The sequence below is a fragment of the Scyliorhinus canicula genome, chromosome 10, assembly GCF_902713615.1.
Source record: "Scyliorhinus canicula chromosome 10, sScyCan1.1, whole genome shotgun sequence".
NCBI lineage: Eukaryota > Metazoa > Chordata > Chondrichthyes > Carcharhiniformes > Scyliorhinidae > Scyliorhinus > Scyliorhinus canicula.
This window is the reverse complement of record NC_052155.1, coordinates 169,879,852-169,901,071: the sequence shown is the minus strand read 5'-3', so window position 1 is coordinate 169,901,071 and position 21,220 is coordinate 169,879,852. Positions and strand designations below refer to the sequence as shown.

Genomic DNA, 21,220 nt, shown 5'->3' with positions numbered 1-21,220 from the left:
AATTTACCGTGAAAAGCCCCTAGTCGCCACATTGCGGCACCTGTTCGGGGAGGCTGCTACGGGAATTGAACCGTGCTGCTGGCCTGCCTTGGTCTGCTTTCAAAGCCAGCAATTTAGCCCTGTGCTGAACCAGCCCCGTGAATGTTAGGTCATCTGAATTCACTTCTGATTCAGCCGTAATTGGTACTGATCTGGGCATGTTACCATAGAGATTTATTAGGGTGAGAAATATTGAATTGATTAAGGAAGCGTTGCACTTTTTCATCAAAGACACAACAAAAGATGACCAAAAATAATAAATACAATACCAATTCCCCAACCAACATCCCCTTCAACACACAAACCCAAACATCATCCCTGCATTCGAAATGCAACATACAAACCCAAACATCACGCCAACATTCCAAATTCAACATACAAACCCAAACATCAGCCCTACATTCCAAATGCAGCAAAAACAAAAAAGACCAAAAGAGAATCCACGGTCACCCAATACATAGCAAACAATATACTCAACTCCCCCCCCCCCCCCCCCCCCCAATGTTCGATGGCATCCAATTCTTGAAAGTGCAAGATAAACGATGCCCATGAATTGAAGAACCCTTCCATCCTCCCCCTCAACTTAAATTCACTGTCTCGAGCGTCAAAGATTCCAGCAGGACCCGCCTTCGGGCAATCATGATGGTGAAGGCTAGGACATCTGCCCCTGCATCCGCCTGCAGCTAGGGCTGGTCCGACACCCCGAAAATGGCTTCTAGGGGACTAATGTTTGTTTGCAAGAAGTTCCAGATGTTTGGGATCTCCATGTGATTTCAAGGGGTCTGTTTTTTGTACGGCGAGTTGTATAAAAATGGTTAATGATCAACTAATGTTGTATGATACTCAGTTATTCAATGAAATGTTTCCTTGCAGGTGAGCGCCTTTTCCCCCTGATTCAGAACATGCACCCAAGTTTGGCGGGTAAAATCACTGGGATGCTTCTCGAGATAGATAACTCTGAATTACTTCATATGCTGGAGTCCCCCGAGTCCCTGCGCTCCAAGGTAACCCATTGATTTTTGGTTCAAATTTGAGATGCCTTTATTTTGGCTAAACTGTATTAATTACATTTATGTAGAAAGTAATAAACACAACATAGTTGTGATGTATTGTCATCTGTATTTACAACTACTGCAGAAATATCAACTGTACAAGGTGAGGAATCTGTATTTGGAGGAAGGGTTTGCCAGTCTGGAGGAACTGAGGGAGAGGGTAGAGTTGCCGAGGGGGAGTGAGTTCAGGTATCTGCAGGTTAGGGACATTGCACAAAAGGTCTGGAGGGGTTCCCTATGTTGCCGGGATATACCCTACTGGAGCGACTGCTGCTTCCGGATGTGGAAGGGGAGGGAAGAATTGGGGATATATACAAGTGGCTGGAGGAGCAGGGAAGCGAGCGGATGGTGAAGATCAAGGTGAAATGGGAAGCGGAGTTGGAGGGGAGATCAATTGGGGAGTATGGAGTGAGGCACTGCATAGGGTAAACAGGACCTCTTGTGTCTGATACAGTTTAAGGTGGTGCACAGGGTGCATATGACTCGGGTGGGAATGTGGGTTCTTTCAGGTGGTAGCAGATGAATCTGAGGTGTAGGCGGGGGCCAGTGAATCACGTGCACATGTTTTGGGGTTGCAGAAAATTGGGAAGATTCTGGACAGGAGTGTTCGCTGTCTTAGCCAGGATAGTGGAGGAGGAGGTGGACCCAGACATTTTGGTGGCAATATTTGGGTTTCGGAGAAGCCGAAGCTCATGGAGAGGAGGAAGTCCGATGTCATGGCCTTCGCCTCTCTTCTTGCACAGTGGCGAATTATGCTGCAGTGGCGGTCGGCATCGCCACTGGGGGTAGTGGCTTGGTTGGGTGACTTGTACGACTGCGATTAGAGAAGATAAAGTATGAGTTAAGCGGCTCTTCGGGGGGGTTTGAGGAAAAGTGGGGGATGTTTGTGACTGTGTTTGAGGAGCTGTTCGTTGCCAGGAAGCGGGGGAGGGGGGGAGAAAGAGAGGAAGAGAGAGAGAGAATCTGTGTAGACTGTATAGTTGATGGGAAGTATGTTTCCTGGGGTGTTTATTCGCTGTAACCCGTTTTGCTACATGTTTGTAATAAAATACATTTATATATAAAAAAAAAATATCAACAGTACCTTCAAATGCTGTGCATCTTTTGCAGCTCACTCTTCCAATTTATTTGCCATTTCTACAGTTGTGTGCCAAGATATCCTACAATGCAATCATTTTGTTTCAGATTTGACATGTTTTTCTTTTCTAATTCAGGTTGACGAAGCTGTAGCTGTACTGCAGGCCCATCAGGCAAAAGAGGCTGCTCAGAAAGTAGTTGTGCCAAATGCTGCAGGTGTTTAAATTTTTCAGGTGAGTACTAATGGTGGGGATGGGGAAAGAGCACCTTTTCACCAAAACTGTTTTCATCGTGGCAGCAATTCCATAAGGTCTGGTAGCTGTATTCCTGTTCACTCTTGCTGAGTGAAGTTGGGAGACCAGGTGGAACCTCATCCCAAGTGTTTATCCATGTAGTTGCTGCTTCATTGTGTTCAATTCACCCTAGCTACAATGTGGACAATGGCCATGCACTCTGCTGCTAGGATGGTGACAATTCGAGTCATTTTTAAAATTTTTGTTTTTATAAATTGAGTACCCAATTTATTTTTTCCAATTAAGGGGCACTTTGGCGTGGCCAATCCACCTACCCTGCACATCTTTGGGTTGTGGGGGTAAAACCCACACAAACATGGGGAGAATGTGCAAACTCCACATGGACAATGACCCAGGACCGGGATTGAACATGGGACCTCGGCACCATGAGGCAGCAGTGCTAACCACTGTGCCACCGTGCTGCCCAATTTGAGTCATTTTTAATTACAATAATGAAGATGTATATTTCCACTTTTACTGTAGCTTGTAGTTGTGACTGCTTAAATTTCCTTTTGTGTGAAATGACCACAGTGTGCTTATTTCAAAGAACAAAGAAAATTACAGCACAGTAACAGGCCCTTCGGCCCTCCCAGCCTGCGCCGATCCAGATCCTTTATCTAAACCTGTTGCCTATTTTCCATGGATCTACTTCCCCCTGTCCCCGCCGGTTCATATATCTGTCCAGATGCATCTTAAATGATGCTATTGTGCCCACCTACCACCTCCGCTGGCAAAGCACTCCAGGCACCCACCATCCTCTGCGTAAAAAAACCTTTCCACGCACATCTCCCTTAAACTTTCTCCCCCTCACCTTGAAATCGTGTCCCCTTGTAATTGACACCTCCACTCTTGGAAAAAGCTTGTTGCTATCCACCCTGTCCATACCCCTCATAATTTTGTAGACCTCAATCAGGTCCCCCCTCAACCTCCGTCTTTCCAACGAAAACAATCCTAATCAACTCAACCTTTCTTCATAGCTAGCACCCTCCATACCAGGCAACATCCTGGTGAACCTCCTCGGCACCCTCTCTAAAGCATCCACGGCCTTCTGGTAATGTGGCGACCAGAACTGCACGCAGTATTCCAAATGTGGCCTAACCAATGTCATATAACAACTGTAACATGACCTGCCGACTCTTGTACTCAGTACCCCGTCCGATGAAGGCAAGCACGCTGTATGCCTTCTTGACCACTCTATCGACCTGTGTTGCCACCTCCGGGGTACAATGGACCTGAACTCCCAGATCTCTCTGTACATCAATTTTCCCCAGGACTCTTCCATTGACCCTATAGTCCGCTCTTGAATTAGATCTTCCAAAATGCATCACTTCGCATTTGCCTGGATTGAACTCGATCTGCAATTTCTCTGCCCAACTCTCCAATCTATCTATATTTTGCTGTATTCCCTGACAGTCTTCCTCGCTATCTGCAACTCCACCAATCTTAGTATCATCTGCAAACTTGCTCATCAGACCACCTATACCTTCGTCCAGGTATCATAGAATTTGCAGTGCAGAAGGAGGCCATTCGACCCATCGAGTCTGCACCAGCTCTTGGAAAGAGCACCCTACCCAAGGTCAACACCTCCACCTTATCCCCATAACCCAGTAACCCCACCCAACACTAAGGGCAATTCTGGACACTAAGGGCAATTTATCATGGCCAATCCACCTAACCTGCACATCTTTGGACTGTGGGAGGAAACCAGAGCACCCGGCGGAAACCCACGCACACACAGGGAGGATGTGCAGACTCTGCACAGACAGTGACCCAAGCTAGAATCGAACCTGGGACCCTGGAGCTGTGAAGCAATTGTGCTATCCACAAGGAGATCATTTATGTATATCACAAACAACAGTGGCCCGAGCACGGATCCCTGTGGAACACCACTAGTCACCTTTCTCCATTTTGAGACACTCCCTTCCACCACTACTGTCTCCGGTTGCCCAGCCAGTTCTTTATCCATCTAGCTAGTACACCCTGAACCCCATATGACTTTACTTTTTCCATCAACTTGCCATGGGAAACTTTATCAAACGCCTTACTGAAGTCCATGTATATGACATCTACAGCCCTTCCCTCATCAATTAACTTTGTCACTTCCTCAAAGAATTCTATTAGGCTTGTAAGACATGACCTTCCCTGCACAAAACCATGCTGCCTATCACTGAGAAGTCTATTTTCTTCCAAATGTGAATAGATCCTATCCCTCAGTATCTTCTCCAACAGTTTGCCTACCACTGACGTCAAGCTCACAGGTCTATAATTCCCTGCTACCCTTCTTAAACATAGGGACATGTTAGCAATTCTCCAGTCCTCCGGGACCTCGTCCGTGCTCAAGGATGCTGCAAAGATATTTGTTAAGGCCCCAGCTATTTTGTCCCTCGCTTTCCTCAGTAACCTGGGATAGATCCCATCCGGACATGGAGACCTGTCCACCTTAATGCCTTTTAGCAAACCCAAAACTTCCCCTTAATACCGACTTGACCTAAAGTATTTAAACATCCATCCCCAGCCATCAACATCAACATTGGAATGCTGTGCAGATTTACTGAATTCAGATTTTGCAAACCCTAATACCCATTAAATTAAATTGAAGTGTTTGAATAAAATGCAATTGAAACATTGACCATGAAAATACTTCCATATTTGTATTTTCCTTTTAGGAGAGGAGGACCACGAAGCTTGCATTTACTGAAGAAAAAAAAATTCTAAACATTGGAAAAAGCTAAAAAATTTTAAAACATCGCAAAATAAAAAATGTATACAAAAAAAGAAAGGAACCCTCTAAGCTTATGAAACAAAGTCACTGCCAGGTCTGGCATAAGTGATGCTAGTCCTAGACTTAATGGGAAAATAACCAAAAAAAAATTGAAAAATGAAAAGTTTTCTAGGCCGGGGTAGGTGTTTTATGCACAGAATGTTGTTTGCATTCCTTTCTTTAAAGTTTTGTAATCCATTACTGTGGAAATGCTCAGCAGATCCACACTGTTTTTAGTTGGCAGTGTGTTTGATGGTTGAGCATTAGAAACTGAAACTGAACGTTTGGATTATAGAATGCTTGCTTTAATAAAAATGCTGAATAATGACTGTGTGGATTTGTGTTTAATGTCCATTACTTGTGTTGCGCTTACAACTGAAAGTGGTAACTTCTCAACTCTTGGGTTTTACTTGTGGGGAAGAAAAAGTTAATTTTGCCTACTTACAAACATCTCCATTTTCTGAAGATTTAGGACATTCTATCTCCTATAATCATATGAGCTAATAGTTGATACTTTTATTAAGATTTTATTTTCATCTGTGAGGCTACAGAACTTCAGTCATCAAAGGTACAAATGCAGTAGCGTGAATTACCAATGAATAATGACTAACGCTGGAGGGAATTCAGTCTTGGACAATAGCTGTATCTTTTGGCTTAGTGGATGTTATAGGTGTGTGTGTATATATATATATATATACTTGGCCAGTAAAGGCATGTACTGCCCAATTTTGTTGATGCAGTAATGAAAAAAACTGCTTGAACTAGCCCACAATTGAAAGACTGGCACCATCAGGGCTAACCAGTTGCTAAAGATGGACTTAACACTTCAACTAGCAGGGGTGACTGCGATGAGGATTTCCTTTGATTTCTATATTAGGCTTGCAACCTGCCACATGTACCTCGGCAAACACTACATCGACTTCATGATGCCGAATGCTCACAGCTAGATCTAGATGACCAAATGAACTCTATAGGTGGGGCATGGATATCTCCAAATATAAATGCAATTACCGTAAGTTGCATGTTTTAATATAACAAGATGGTGGTGCAGTGGTTAGCACTGCTGCCACATGGCGCCAAAGACCCAGGTTAGAATCCGGGTCACTGTGTGGAGTTTGCACATTCTCCGTGTCTGTGGGTCTCACCCCCACAACCCAAAAAGATGTGTACGCTAGGTGGACTGGCCATGCTAAATTGCCCCTTAATTGTAAAAAAAATAATTAGGTACTCTTTTTAAAATAAAAATTTAAACGACAAAGGCATTGCATATTTTAGGAGTGACATATTTTGATGGGTGAACATTTAATGTAGCTATTATCCATTTCCCCCGAACAACGAATACTGTTGTATCTATCCAATTCAGATACTTCAACCAGCTCCTTAATTAAAGTTTATCCAGATGTCTTTGAGTAGAACAAAGTACGGACACGGATATAATACAACATGCTTTATTAAATAGTTAACATGTAAATTACCCACTATACATGCAAGAAACAACCAGGATTCGACTATACTGCCCGCAAAGGTGGTTTGGTAAGTTGTAGATCAGACCCGTGAGTCCCTCTGGTTCCTCTTTGCAAAGATGATTCTCGCTGGCTGTTTCTTGCTTGCTTCCTTCTGGTCATGGTCACCTCGCACACCGAGTCTTTGCTTTGAGTCTGTTTCTGCTCTGAGATGCCTACTTTTATCCCCCTCCACTCGCTTTTCCACAAACTTCCGTGGCCTCCAGCCAATGAGGTCTTGGGAGGGGGGTCCCAGCAACCAATGGTCCGGTTGATGACTGACGGGCCACCTGAGCCCGCCCCAAAGTGTCCCGTCTCTGATGGTGTGGGCCGCACATGACTTGTTTCCATATAAGGCAACAGTAGATACTCTCGGTGGTGGAAAGATTTTAAAATGACCACAATACTGACTTCACCAGTGCACCTAAAAATTCTTCTTCATCCTTGGTGTGTCCCCAGGAAGCACATCAGAGGTGGAGGCAGCCTACTGCTTTTCACACCTCCCAGGCAGCATTAGTCACTGTGCTGCTGGGTCTCCTAACCCCTTGGGGTTACAGGGTGCCCTGCTTCTCCTCCATGATGGCCAGGTCTGCATCCACAAATTGAGGAGCAGGTACTTCATCCTCTTGGCTTGAGTGAGTCCTGAGCGACCATTCAAATGTTGCTCCCTGTGTTAGCAATGAACAGCTGAGCCCAAGTCGAGTGAGTCAGACGCCTGGGGACTCAGGCTCGGCAGGTTTCACATGAGGGATAATTTCTTGCACTATGTGTGGGTGAATTGCAATCTGGATCGTGCCCATACACCCAGCGGAAGTCACCCCACGATTCCCCCCCACAATGACACTCATTTTTCAGGAGAATCGTGCCCATAGTCTACCTTTAAACAAACAGTATTTGTTTATACCACTTAATTTATACAGCTCAATTAGGTAATCTTTACCTCAAACATAACCTGCTTTCCACAGTATTAACTTCTAATTATTCCTTTTATTTTACCATCCATTTTACCTTTGGGCTTCAGTCTTTGCTCTACATTGTTGTCTCCATATTTTCCAGCATTTTACTCAATTGAATTGTCATTTCGCTTTCTTTGAGCAAACACCTGTTCTAATTTGTCTAAGTTTGAATCTGTATAGTTTCTCACTCTCACACAGACAATGGATAGTTCCTATTCCCTCTCCTAACCACTCGCATGAAAAGGCTTTTCCTCGCGTCACTATTGCTGCTTCTGCCAATTACCGTAAATCACTTCACTCTTGTTTTCGATCCTTTGACCAATGAGAACAGTTTCTCCCCCTCCAGAACCCCTCATGGTTTTGAATATTCTTTCAACATTCTCCAAGGAAAACAGTCCCAACTTCTCCAATCGATCTACACAAGTTCCTCATCCTTGGACTAATTATTGTGAATCTTTTCTGTACTCCAAAGCCTTAATATCTTCCTAAAGTGGGACACCCAAAGCTGGATGAAACATTGGTTGAGGTGCAACCAGTGTTCTATACCTGTTTAAAATACTTGCTCTTGTACTCTATGCCCCTGTTAACAAAGCGCAAGATACTGAATGCTTTATTAGCCGCTCCCTCAACCAGTACTGACACCTTCAATGATGTATACAAATACATGCTTCTGCATTATCCTGTACGTCCTCCTTATCAACTCATTTTGAGCAGTAAACAATACTTTCATAGTTAGATTTGTTTTATGAATTTATGTAATTAGTATTCTTTTGCAAATCTTTTGCTGCATCTTTATCAATATAACCATTTACAGAAAATGTGCCTCTTCCAAGAGAACGATCATTCTAAATGATCATAATCTGTGCAAGTGTGTGTATTTGTGAATGTCTATTGCTCTCCCAGTCTCACGATCCTCGCTCACATGACCTCACCAACTTGAGTGGATGAGAGTATGGTCTGTGGGGGGGCTAAGGGTGAATGAGTAAGAGAGTGAGACAGACAGACGCACACACCAATGTGAGAACAAATGACTTTAAAATTATCAAATTATTTGTTTATTTTTGCTCAATAAACTGTTTTCTTCATTCTCTTGAACCATAGAATCCCTACAGCACGGAAGGAGACAATTCAGCCCATCAAGTCTGCACCCTGCCTCCGAAAGAGCATCCCTACCTAGTCCCACTCCCCTGTCTATCCCTTAAACCTACCTTACCCACACATCCCTGGACTCTTAAGAGGCTATTTTATCATGGCCAGTCCACCTAACCCACACATCTTTGGACTGAAAACTAAAATCGCTTATTGTCACAAGTAGGCTTCAAAGGAAGTTACTGTGAAAAGACCCTAGTCACCACATTTCGGTACCTGTTTGGGGAGGCTGGTACGGAATTGAACCGTGCTGCTGGCCTGCCTTGGTCTGCTTTCAAAGCCAGTGAGTCAGCCCTGTGCTAAACTGCTCCTGTGGGAAGAAACCGGAGCACCCAGAGGAAACCCGCGCATATAGGGGGAGAATGTGTAAACGGTACACAGTCGCCCAAGGCCGGAATTGAACCTGGGTCCCTGGTGCTGAGGCAGCAGTGCTATCACTGTGCCGCCATACCTCCATTAAAAAAAAATATGTTTAATATGCCAAACATTATCTTTCTAAAATTTGCACATCTGACCCTTAAGTGAGTGAAAAATGGAACACGCACTAATAGCAGCAGCACAGGTTAATAAGGCCATTTTTAAAAAAACAGCATACATTGGGGTTCATTCCCAAAGGGATAGAATTGAAAAGCAGAGATGTTAAACGTTAAACTTGTATTGAACCTTGGTTAGACTACCTAGAAAAGGTGCGCCGTACTGATTTGCAGATTAAATAAAGTATATAGTGGCATTGCAGAAACAATTCACAAGGAAAGCAAAGGCTGAACAATTGAGAACAACGGTTTGCTCAGCATCAATTCCTGTGAACATCATTTCCCACCTTTTACCAGTCTGTGTAGGTCCCTTTAACCCCAACTCTTTATCGTACTGTGACAAGCTCACCACCCATTCTCTAAAAGCACCTGATAAGACAACAAAAGATTTGATAGGATAGATTTGAAACAGTTTCCACCTGTGGTGTTTAAAACTATAATAACAATAAATATAAGATAGTCATTAATAATAATAGGGAATGCAATAAACCTCTTTATCCATAATGTGGGGTTAAACTGTAGGACTTACTATCACAAGGTTTAGTTGAAGCAAATAGTAGATTTAAGTGGAAGCTAGGCAAAGAGGGATAGAGGAATGTGCTAGCAGGGGTAGGTGAAGAGCCTCAAGTGAAGCATAAACATTGCAAAGACCAGAGGGTTGAATAGTCTGTATTTTTGTGCTGTACGCTCCGTGCAATACTTAAAATGGGAAAACCTTTGGCAGCTGGAATTCAATGTGGGAAAGTATGATGCCATTCACTTTGCACCTCAAAAAAGATAGATCAGTGTATGTCCTAAATGACTGGAAGCCGGGAACTGTGAAGGAGATTTAGGGATCCAAGGGCAGAAGTTACAAAACGAGTGGAACGCTACAAAAAAAATCTCAAGAATGTTGGCCCTTATAAAGGGGACTGCAATATAAAAGGGGGCAAGTTGGCTAGACCCCCGTCTCGAGTATTGTAGTCAGTCTGGGCAGGAACGTTTTATTAACCCTGGAGGGATGCAGTGCAGAGTCACCAGAATGTTACCAGGATTAATAGTGTTAAAATATGAGGACAGATTGCATAGACTAGGCTTGATTCCCTTGAATATAGAGGATTAAGAGGGGTTTATGATTAGAGGATTTGATAGGGTAGCTTGAGCGAAACCACTTCATATGTTGGTGGGACAGACCAGACAGAGTACAAGGGCACAATGTTAAAATTAGAGCTAGGTTTTGGGAGGTCATGTCAGAAAACAAAGGGTAGTGGAAATCTGGGACACCCTCTCCCAAAAAGATGTCGAGGGGTGGGATTCTCCAACTCCGCGCCGGGTTGGAGATCCCCCGCGTCCCGCCGCCAACTTCCCGATTCTACCCCGCCAATTCTCAGGTGCCCGCGGGATTCCCGTCGCACCGGTCGTGGGTGGTTGAAAGTGCCCCCTCCCCCCCCCCCCCCCCCGGCGATTCTCCGAGCCCCGACGGGCCAAGTGGCCACCGAGTTCGGCTGAGTCCCACTGGCGTGGATTACTCAGGTCCCACACAACGAGACCTGTAAGGCGTCTCTGTGGGGGTTGTCCTGGGGGGGGGGGGGGGGGGAGAGAAGGATCCGACCCCGGAGGGACCCCCACGGTGGCCTGGGCCGCGATTGGGGGCTACCGATCGGCAGACGGGCCGGTTCCGTGGGGGCCTATGTTCGTCCACGCCGGGCCCCTGTCGGGCTCTGCCATATTACCTGGGGGCTGGCGTGGAGAAGGGAACCCCGCATATGCACGGAATCACGCATGTACGGAAATACACTGGCCGTAGCGCGCATGCGTGAACTCACGCGGACGTTCCGTGCCGGCTGGAGCTGCGGGGACCACCCTGGCGCCGACCTAGCCCCTTAGGAAGGGGAGCAATCCCCATTATCGGGAACCATTGACGCAGGAGTGGTTGGCGCCGCTTTTCACGCTGGCGTGGGCACATAGCCCCATTAATGAAGAATCCCGCCCGAGGTTGAGTCAACTGAGCATTGCAAGGCTGAGGTTGATAGATTTATGGGTAATAAGGTTTACAGAAACAAGAAGGGTCCATGTACTTAGGATACTGATCAACCAGGATCGAATATGATAAGGTACCACACATAGTAGACTAATGAAATGAAAATCGCTTATTGTCACAAGTGGGCTTCAAATGAAGTTACTGTGTAAAGCCCCTAGTCGCCACATTCCGGCGCCTGTTCGGGGAGGCTGGAGGGTGAGGCAAATAGCTTTCAAAAAGGAAACTAGATGAGGTACATGTCGGGAAAGGGAATAGAAAAATAGACTGAAATGAGGTAGGTAGAAGGGGAGTAAATTTGTGTGGAGGTTAAACATTCGGACGGAATAGATGGACCAAGTAAACTTTTCCTGCACTATTGTAAAATTTAATTGTATGGTGGGACAGGCTCTCAGGGTTGGATGTTGAATGCTTAACTCCAGTTCTTATGTCAAATGCCGTTTCTCAAATTTTCCTGGGCTGTCATGTTTGACAATTGCAGAGTCAGGGAACACATTACTGAGTGGATTATACATTGACAAAACAATTAGAATGTAGAGAACAGGGGCTGAGGTTGTTGTTTATCTTCCCACACCCGGTGGTACACAAGGCAGACGCTCATCTGTTCCCATAGCGAGGTTTTTCCTGCAACAGGTCACTAGGCTGTCACCAGAGGCTCATAGCTGGAGGGGACACCACTCGGCATCAAGCGTGGTTGATCAGGAGTCTCTCCCACTCTTACTGCCTCCCATTGACGTGTTGGAAGGATTTGCAGGGTGACGCACTCAACCTGTTAGGTTAAGTTCTTGGCCATCATGTCCTGGAGTGGGACCTGAATACGGAGCTTCTGGCTTAGAGGCAGGGTCTCTTCCCACTGCACCACAGGAACTCCTCGAGAACAGGGGTAAGGAATAGTTATTTAGATTGGAACAGGTTTCCCCAAACGGGATCCAGGGATCATCAAGGGGTTCCGTGGTAGATTAGGTCATTTTAAATACTTCTTTCCGGCTGGACCAATCAAAGGCAACGTTTTCACTTTGTCGGCTACTGATAGGTGCACTAGACCACCTATCAGCAAACAATGCACCGAGAAGCTGGCCTCTGATTAGATGACCAGGAAATATCGGCCAAATCAATTTAAATTCATAGGCAAGGCGAAAACCAAAGGCAACGGGACGACGGAACAAAGTAGGTTGCATCTATGGGGTGGAAGATGCCAGGGCCACGAGGGCCGAGAGAGACTGGGACATGGGGGCCCAAGAAAGACTGTGTCCACAGGGAGATGTGTGAGTATGCAAGTGTGTGTGAGAGAGGTGAGTGTTTGCATTTGTTTATTGTCACGCGCACCGAGGAACAGTGAAAAGTATTTTTCCGCGTGCAGCACAAACAGATCATTTAGTACATGAAAAGAAAATACATAATAGGGCAACACAAGGTACACAATGCAAATACCTAGACACCGGCATCGGGTGGCGCACACAGGAGTGTTGTATTAATCGGGTCAGTCCATAAGAGGGTCGTTTAGGAGTGGGTGAGCGTGTGTGTGAGAGATGAGTGTGTGAGAGTGAGAGGTGAGTATGAGCGTGTGCGTGACATGAGTGTGCGTGAGAGAGAGAGGTGAATGTGCGTGAGAGAGGTGAATGTGAGGTGAGCGTGTGTGTGAGACATGAGTGTGCGAGAGGTGAGTATGTGTGTGAGATGAACACGTGCGTGAGAAGTGATTGTGCATGAGAGAGGTGAGTGCATGAGAGGTGAGCGAGTGTGGGTCTATGTGGGTGTGTGTGTGCGCATGCGTGTCTGAAATAAGAATTCAGCCCTCCAGCAGCACTCCCAGTTTGAATTTAATTTCGAGCAAAAGATCAGAATCACTCCTCCTATTAAGAATGACAAAATGAAGGTGAGACTTGGAAGTATTTGTTGTGGAGAACTTTTAAAAATTATAACAAATGTACACATTTAAGAAATAGAAACTTTTAGAAAATTTTTGTTGTTGTTCCTATTACGCAATAATCATTTTTCTTTGTGATCTAACTCTTCAACACAATAAGAAGGTTTCTCTGGGGTTCCATCAGTATTCTTGGGAAGGCAAAACGGTTCCGTGGCTGGAAAAGTTTGGGAAACCTTGGATTGGAGGAAGGTATAAAAGTGTTCCACATGGATCAGTGAGCATCAGGACAACTGTTAGTTATAACTTACATTCATTATTTGGTCTTAGAAATAAATAACTCAATCAAAATCTGTGGTTAAATACTAAACTGGGGGGAGTTACACAGAGGAATAATGCAGTGTAATACAAAAAAACTTTAGAGAACGTGGGGAATGAGCAGTTCAGACACAAATAAACTTTAACAGGTAAATGTTTTGGGAAATAAATTTAGAGTACCCAATTATTTTTTCCAATTAAGGGGCAATTTAGGGTGGCCAATCCACCTAGCCTGCACATCTTTGGGTTGTGGAGGTGAGACACACGCAGACACGGGGAGAATGTGCAAACTCCACACGGACAGTGGCCCAGGGCCGGGATCGAACCCGGGTTCTCGGCGCCGTGAGGCAGCAGTGCTAATCACTGCGTCACCGTGCTGCTGCCCTTTAACAGATGAATGTGAGGTGACACACTTTAGTAGAAGAAACAGAAACATCATCGACACCTTAGGAAATAAGAAGCCGGACACAATAAAAGAGCACTGGGTTCTAGGGGTACAGGTGAACATGCAAACCAACATTACAGATCAGTTCAAGATCAATTCAAAATGTTGAGCGAGCCCCCGGAGGAGTTGGGGATAGAACTTGGGAGAGAGGGTGGCGCCTGGAGTGAGATTATGCACTGGGTAAACTCAACATCATCCTGAGCCACTTTAAGGTGGTGGATAGGGTACATATTATGTGGGCTCGTTTGAGCAGGTTTTTCCCCGAGGTAGAGAATAAATGTGAGAGCTGCGCAGGGGGGGGGGGGGGGGGGGGGGGGTGTCCTGCGAATCATGTCCATATATTTTGGTCTTGCCCGGTTGTGGGGGATTCTGGGCTTCGATCTGTCTGCACTGTCGGAGAGGGCAGGGTTGAAAATGGCGTCATCCCACTAGTGCCGATTCCGGGGGTCTCAGAGCTGCCGGAGGGGCCAATGTTGTGGTCCCCGCCACTTTGATATCCGGCGGCGAATCCTATTGGGGTGGAGGTCGGCAGCGCCGCTAATGGCGTCGGGGTGGCTGGAAGATATGGTGGAGTTCCTACAGCTGGAAAAGATTAAGCTCACTTTTCAGGGGTCAGAGGAGCAGTTTTATGTAAAATGGAGGCTGTTTCATTCTCCATTCAAGGATCTGTTTGTGGCCAGCGTGTGTGTTTGTGGGGGGGGGGGGGGGGGGGGGGGGGGGGGGGGGAGCGCGATGGGCAGGAGTTTGAGTTAGTTAAGGGGGAAAAAATGGGGAAAATGACAAACTGTTGTGGCGCTAACAATTGCACTGAAAGACGAGAGACAAGTTCGATCGAGGCTTTATTGCTGTGGGATGCTATTCCTCTGGCTGCAACTGTAGACTAGGGTCTGAGTGACTCACACGCATATTTATACACAAGCTCCCTGTGGGCGGAGCTAGCCGGCAGGGGCTTACCGGAGGAACCTGTATTACAGGTACAGCCATATATCCCCCTACTGCAAGCATGCATATCTACAGTGGTTGTCACCACATTCACCCCCTGTAAAAATGAGTCCGGCGGGGGTGATGTGTAACTATAATACAAAGGATGATGTATTTACAAAAGGGTTCAAACAAAGAAAACCAAGAGTCCATCCGGTTGGCAGGTTACAGGTTGAGCCGAACCGGCGGTCGAACGTTCCGCTGTGATCGGCGTAGCTGTGGTGGCGACATCGGTGCTGGCTGCTGGCGGGATGACTCCGAGAGCGAGCCGAAATCTTCCGTGTCCTCCAGTGTGGGCAGGGGGACAAGGGATGGACCTTGTGGGGGCGTATAGGGGGGCGCCGGTGAAAAGGAGGGTAGCGCGGGGGGAAAAAGGGGTGTGGGCATGGATCGGCACCTGAGGGAGCCAGGTCCCAGAGAGAGACTGTCCTGGCGGCCGTCGGGGAGCTCCACGTAGGCATACTGAGGGTTGGCGTGGAGAAGGCGTACTTTGTCCACCAGGGGGTCCGCTTGTGGTGCCGGACATGCCGACGGAGAAGGACTGGGCCCGGAGTCGTGAGCCACGTCGGGAGCAACACCCTGGATGTAGACTTCCTAGGGAAGGCAAAAACACGTTCATGGGGTGTACTGTTAGTTGCGGTGCACAGTAGTGACCGAATGGAATGGAGCGCGTCAGGGAGGACCTGCTGCCAGCGAGCGGCTGGGAGGTTCCTGGACCGTAGGGCCCTCCATACCGTCCCGTTCTCCCTCTCTACCTGCCCGTTTCCCCGGGGGTTGTAGCTGGTCGTCCTGCTGGAGGCGATACCCCTGCTGAGCAGGAACTGACGCAGCTCATCACTCATGAACGAGGATCCCCTGTCACTGTGGATGTAGTCGGGGATACCGAACAGGGCGAAAATGGAATCCAGGGCCTTGATGACGGTGGCAGACGTCATATCCGGGCATGGGATGGCGAAGGGGAACCTAGAGAATTCATCGACCACACTAAGGATGTAGGTGTTGCGGTCGGTGGAGGGAAGGGGCCCTTTGAAGTCCACGCTGAGGTGTTCAAAGGGGCGGGATGCTTTCACCAGGCGCGCGCGATCTGGCTGGTAGAAGTGCGGCTTGCACTCGGCACAGACCTGGCAGTCTCTGGTGACTGTCCGTACTTCCTCGATGGAGTAGGGCAGATTGCGGGCTTTGATTAGATGGTACAAGCGAGTGACCCCCGGATGGCAAAGGCTCTCGTGCAAGGCACAGAGCTGGTTCACTTGTGCGCTGGCACATGTACCTCGGGAGAGAGCGTCTGGGGGCTCGTTGAGCTTGCGGTACAAGATCTCGTAGTTAAAGGTGGAGAGCTCGATTCTCCACCGCAAGATTTTGTCATTCTTGATCTTGCCCCGCTGCGCGTTGTTGAACGTGAAGGCTACCGACCGTTGGTCAGTGAGGAGAGTGAATCTCCTGCCAGCCAGGTAATGCCTCCAGTGCCGCACCGCTTCAACGATTCCCTGGGCCTCCTTTTCAACAGAGGAATGTCGAATTTCGGAGGCGTGGAGGGTGCGTGAAAAGAATGCCACGGGTCTGCCTGCCTGATTCAGTGTGGCGGCAAGTGCGACATCCGAAGTGTCGCTTTCTACTTGGAAAGGCAGTGTCTCGTCTACTGCGTGCATCCCGGCCTTGGCTATGTCAGATCGAATGCGGGCGAAGGCCTGTTGTGCCTCGGCCGAGAGGGGAAAATTTGTGGACTGGATAAGTGGACGGGCCTTGTCCGCATATTGTGGGACCCACTGGGCGTAATAAGAAAAGAACCCCAGGCATCGTTTGAGAGCCTTGGGGCAGTGGGGGAGGGGAAGCTCCATGAGGGGGCGCATGCGGTCGGGATCGGGCCCCAGTAGTCCGTTTTGGACTACGTAGCCGAGGATGGCTAAGCGGTCTGTGCGGAACACGCACTTCTCCTTGTTGTATGTGAGATTAAGGAGAGATGCGGTGTGGAGGAATTTAGAAAGGTTGGCGTCATGGTCCTGCTGGTCATGGCCGCAGATGGTGACATTGTCGAGGTACGGGAAGGTGGCCTGCAGTCCGTACCGTCAACTATTTGGTCCATTTCTTGTTGAAATACCGAGACTCCATTCGTGACGCCGAAGGGAACCCTAAGAAATTGGTACAGACGACCGTCTGCCTTGAAGGCAGTGTAGGGACGGTCCGATTTATGGATGTGGAGCTGGTGGTAGGCGGATTTCAGATCAATAGTAGAGAAGACCCGGTACTGTGCAATCTGATTGACCATATCAGAAATGCGGGGGAGGGGGTACGCGTCAAGCTGCGTGTACCGGTTGATGGTCTGGCTGTAGTCCACGACCATCCTGTGCTTCTCCCCGGTCTTAACCACTACCACCTGGGCTCTCCAAGGGCTGTTGCTGGCCTCGATGATACCCTCCAGAAGCAGCCGCTGGACTTCGGACCTGATGAAGGCCTTGTCCTGGGTGCTGTACCGTCTGCTCCTGGTGGCGATGGGCTTGCAATCTGCGGTCAGATTGGCAAAGAGTGAGGGAGGCTCGACCTTGAGGGTCGCAAGGCCGCAAACGGTGAGGGGAGGTAGGGGTCCGCCGAATTTGAGGGTGAGGCTCTGGAGATTGCACTGGAAATCCAGGCCTAGTAAGAGTGAAGCGCAGAGGTTGGGGAGAATGTACAGACGGAAACAGTCGAATTCCACGCCCTGTACAGTAAGTTTAATCAGGCAGAAACCCCGGATCGGGACAGAGTGGGAACCGGAGGCGAGAGAGATCTGCCGTTTGGCGGGATGGACCGCAAGGGAATAGCGCCTTACCGTGTCCGGGTGGACGAAGCTCTCGGTGGTCCCGGAGTCGATGAGGCAGGAGGTCACGTGGCCGTTGACCAGCACCGATGTGGAAGAGGGTGCCAGGTTGCGAGGACGCGACTGGTCGAGCGTAACAGAGGCGAGTAGCGGCCGATCGGCAGTCGAGTCAGATGAGTCCGACGAGGAGCGGTAGCGACCCGTGTCCCGTGGCCCCGTCCCGGGGAGGACAAAATGGCGGCATCTGGAGTACCTGTGTGGGAGTAGATGGCGTCAGCCAAAATGGCGGCGCCCATTGTGGGATCGGGACAAAATGGCGGCGCCCATGGAACGCACATGGCGGTGGGGGATGAAGATGGCGGCGCCCATGGAGCGCACGTGGCGGGGGCGGCGAAAGATTGCGGCGCCCACTGATCGCACGTGGGGTCGGGGGAAGCGGACGGCAGGGCCCATTGTGCGATCGGCTGAGGCGAGGGGAATGGGGGCGCGATAGCGGCAACCGTCCGGGACTGACACACCGCTGCAAAGTGGCCTTTAGAACATAGAACATAGAACAGTACAGCACAGAACAGGCCCTTCGGCCCTCGATGTTGTGCCGAGCAATGATCACCCTACTTAAACCCACGTAACCCGTATACCCGTAACCCAACAATCCCCCCATTAACCTTACACTACGGGCAATTTAGCATGGCCAATCCACCTAACCCGCACATCTTTGGACTGTGGGAGGAAACCGGAGCACCCGGAGGAAACCCACGCACACACGGGGAGGATGTGCACACAAGCTTTCTTGTCACAAGCTTTGCAGGTGGCGGTGCGGGCCGGGTGGGGTCCGATGCAATGCCTGTAACAAAGGCATCGCGCATGAGTAAGTCAGAGTGTTCCGTGGCTGTGAGGGCCCGGCAGTCGCAGTCTCGTACCAGAGGTAAAAGGGCCCTCCAGAAGTCCTCAATCGACTCACCCGGCTGCTGGACGCGAGTAGAGAGTTGATGCCTCGCAAACAGAGTGTTCGTCGACTGTGCATAGTTCTCCTTGAGCAGTTCCATAGCTGCGGTGTAGTCGGTCGCATCTCGAATTAGCGGAAAGACACTGGAGCTAAGTCTGGAGTAGAGGAGTGGCTTTTTCTGAGCATCCGTCTGGGGAGGGTCCGCTGAAGAGATGTAGGCCTCGAAGACTGCAAGCCAGTGAACAAAGTCTTTCCTGGTGCGAGGCGACTGCGGATCCAGCTGCAGACGGTCAGGCTTGATTCTGATGTCCATGGTGTACGGAAAATCACACAGCAATAAATTGTGGCGCTAACAATTGCACTCAAAGACGAGAGACAAGTTCAATCGAGGCTTTATTGCTGTGCGATGCTATTCCTCCGGCTGCAACTGTAGACTAGGGTCTGAGTGACTCACACGCATATTTATACACAAGCTCCCTGTGGGCGGAGCTAGCCAGCAGGGGCTTACCGGAGGAACCTGTATTACAGGTACAGCCATACATCCCCCTACTGCAAGTATGCATATCTACAGTGGTTATCACCACAACTGTATGTAATTTGACTATGTTTTTTGGATGATTATGTGATTGTTGAGTGTGTTTGGAATCAAATATATATTTTAATAGCTGTCGTATCAATAACTGTACTGTCAAAAAAAAGGTTACTGTCACGCTCAAAGTCTTTGCAACAGGCTCAATCCAGGCAGCGTGTGGAAAGCCAATGGCATCACATAACCTGGTTGGTGCAGACTGGATGGGCCAAATGGCCTCCTTCTGTACTGTAGGAATTGGTGCAGACTGGATGGGCCAAATGGCCTCCTTCTGTACTGTAGGAATTTAATGGATTATAAGCACACCAATCCACTCACCTTGGAAAACTACAAACTGCTCAATTAAACTTCTCTCAAAAACCTTTCACTCGCTCCTGCATCTGCTGGGACTCTGATACTGTCCCGTGCTGGAGAGTTCTTTAAAGCACTAGCCGTGACCTTGTCCCAGGTCACAGGTTATGACCTCGGAACCTCACGCCATGTAGCATTTATTGGTGGGATGAATCATAGAATCCCGACAGTGAAGGAGGCCATTTGGCCCATTGATCCACACCTACCCTCTGAAAGAGCACCCTACCTAGGCCCACTCCCCTGCCCTATCCCTGTAACCCCATAATCCCACCTAACCATTGGACACTAAGGGGAAATTTAGCATGGCTAATCCACCTACCATTTGTGGGCTGGGTGAGGAAGCCGGTGCACCCGGAGGAAACCCACGCAGACACGTGGAGAATTTGCAAACTCCACACAGTCACCCAAGGTCAGAATCGAACCCGGATACCTGGTGCTGGGAGGCTGCGATGCTTACCACTGTGCCACCGTACCGCCCTGAAGGCCTCAAACCCACCCTACAGCTTGATGAGCTCCAAGCAATATATTATCGGACGCCTTCCAAAGGTGGGATCGGGAGTTGAAAGGTCACCAGCATCCAGGTGTGGAACCCACGCTCGGCGCCCCAGCGTTTTATTCAGTCCCTTATCCCTGGAGAGTGACACAATGTTGATGGGCTCGATTTTAACCCATTCAAAACCTGTCCACTTGCAGAGAGTTAAAATGGAGTCCAACATTTCTGATCAATGACCTTTAATCAGGACTCAGTTCCCTATAGATGTAGAAACAATACGGAAGCACTAGAAAGAATCATACTGGACTCTAAATGTTAATTCTTGTGGTGATTGTGTATCAGTGTAGATGCAATACAACTGAGCAAGCACTAGAGGGAGCATGGGAGAGCTATAAATACACAGAGACAGGAAGTGAGGACACACTTCATGGAAGAGAGAACTGGTAGCAAGACACAGACAGGCAGCATTTGAGGTAGCCGTAATTTAAGCTCTGAAGCCACCCCTGGTACCATGTGGCGCTGCAAAAATGCTGCCGGACCTCTTGAGCTTTTCGATCCCTTGGTTTGAATTTCAGATTTCCAGCTGCTGCAGGATTTTACTTTTATAGGAGCACTCGAGTACTGCAATAAAAGATTTACAAGGATGATAACAGAACTGAGAGATTATAGCTATGGGGTTAGACACTAAAGGTTGGGTCAATTCTGGTTCAACGGGCAATGGTGAAAGGTCATCGACCTGAAACATTAGTTCTGCTTTTCTCTCCATGTTTTTACAGGCAGCCAACACTCAGTGTTTTTGTTAATGTGTGATTCGTATCAGAGGAAGTCAATCAACTCTGGGAGTATACCTGGGAAGAGTAGAGGGGCAATTAGTGTCCCAATCCTTCTTGAGTTCTCCGCAGGTCCGACTCACAGCCTTCACCGTGGATGCGGCGAGGAAGCAGATCCCGAGTTCACCCCAGCCAGAATGGGGATCGAGCCCCATGCTGCTGGCACCAATCTGATCCAGACCAGCGTCCAGTCTACTGTCCAGCAGGATATGAAAAGGCGCATTTTTCAG

At 48.2% G+C, this 21,220-nt stretch overlaps 1 protein-coding gene and 1 long non-coding RNA gene across 3 annotated transcripts in view; one reads left to right on the top strand and one right to left on the bottom strand.

Moving 5' to 3' along the window:
• The window catches only part of LOC119972767 (polyadenylate-binding protein 1), a 29,149-nt gene extending 23,599 nt beyond the window's left edge, over positions 1-5,550 (top strand). For both annotated transcript variants that reach the window (XM_038810107.1, XM_038810108.1), the window contains exons 13-15: positions 913-1,043; positions 2,306-2,401; positions 5,128-5,550. In XM_038810107.1, the coding sequence (XP_038666035.1) occupies positions 913-1,043; positions 2,306-2,392 (218 nt within the window). In that variant the 3' untranslated portion in view covers positions 2,393-2,401; positions 5,128-5,550. The remainder of the gene's footprint in view (positions 1-912; positions 1,044-2,305; positions 2,402-5,127) is intronic.
• Positions 1-21,220, bottom strand: part of LOC119972769 — a 56,890-nt gene that overhangs the window by 18,588 nt on the left and 17,082 nt on the right. The gene's annotated exons all lie outside the window — the stretch shown is intronic.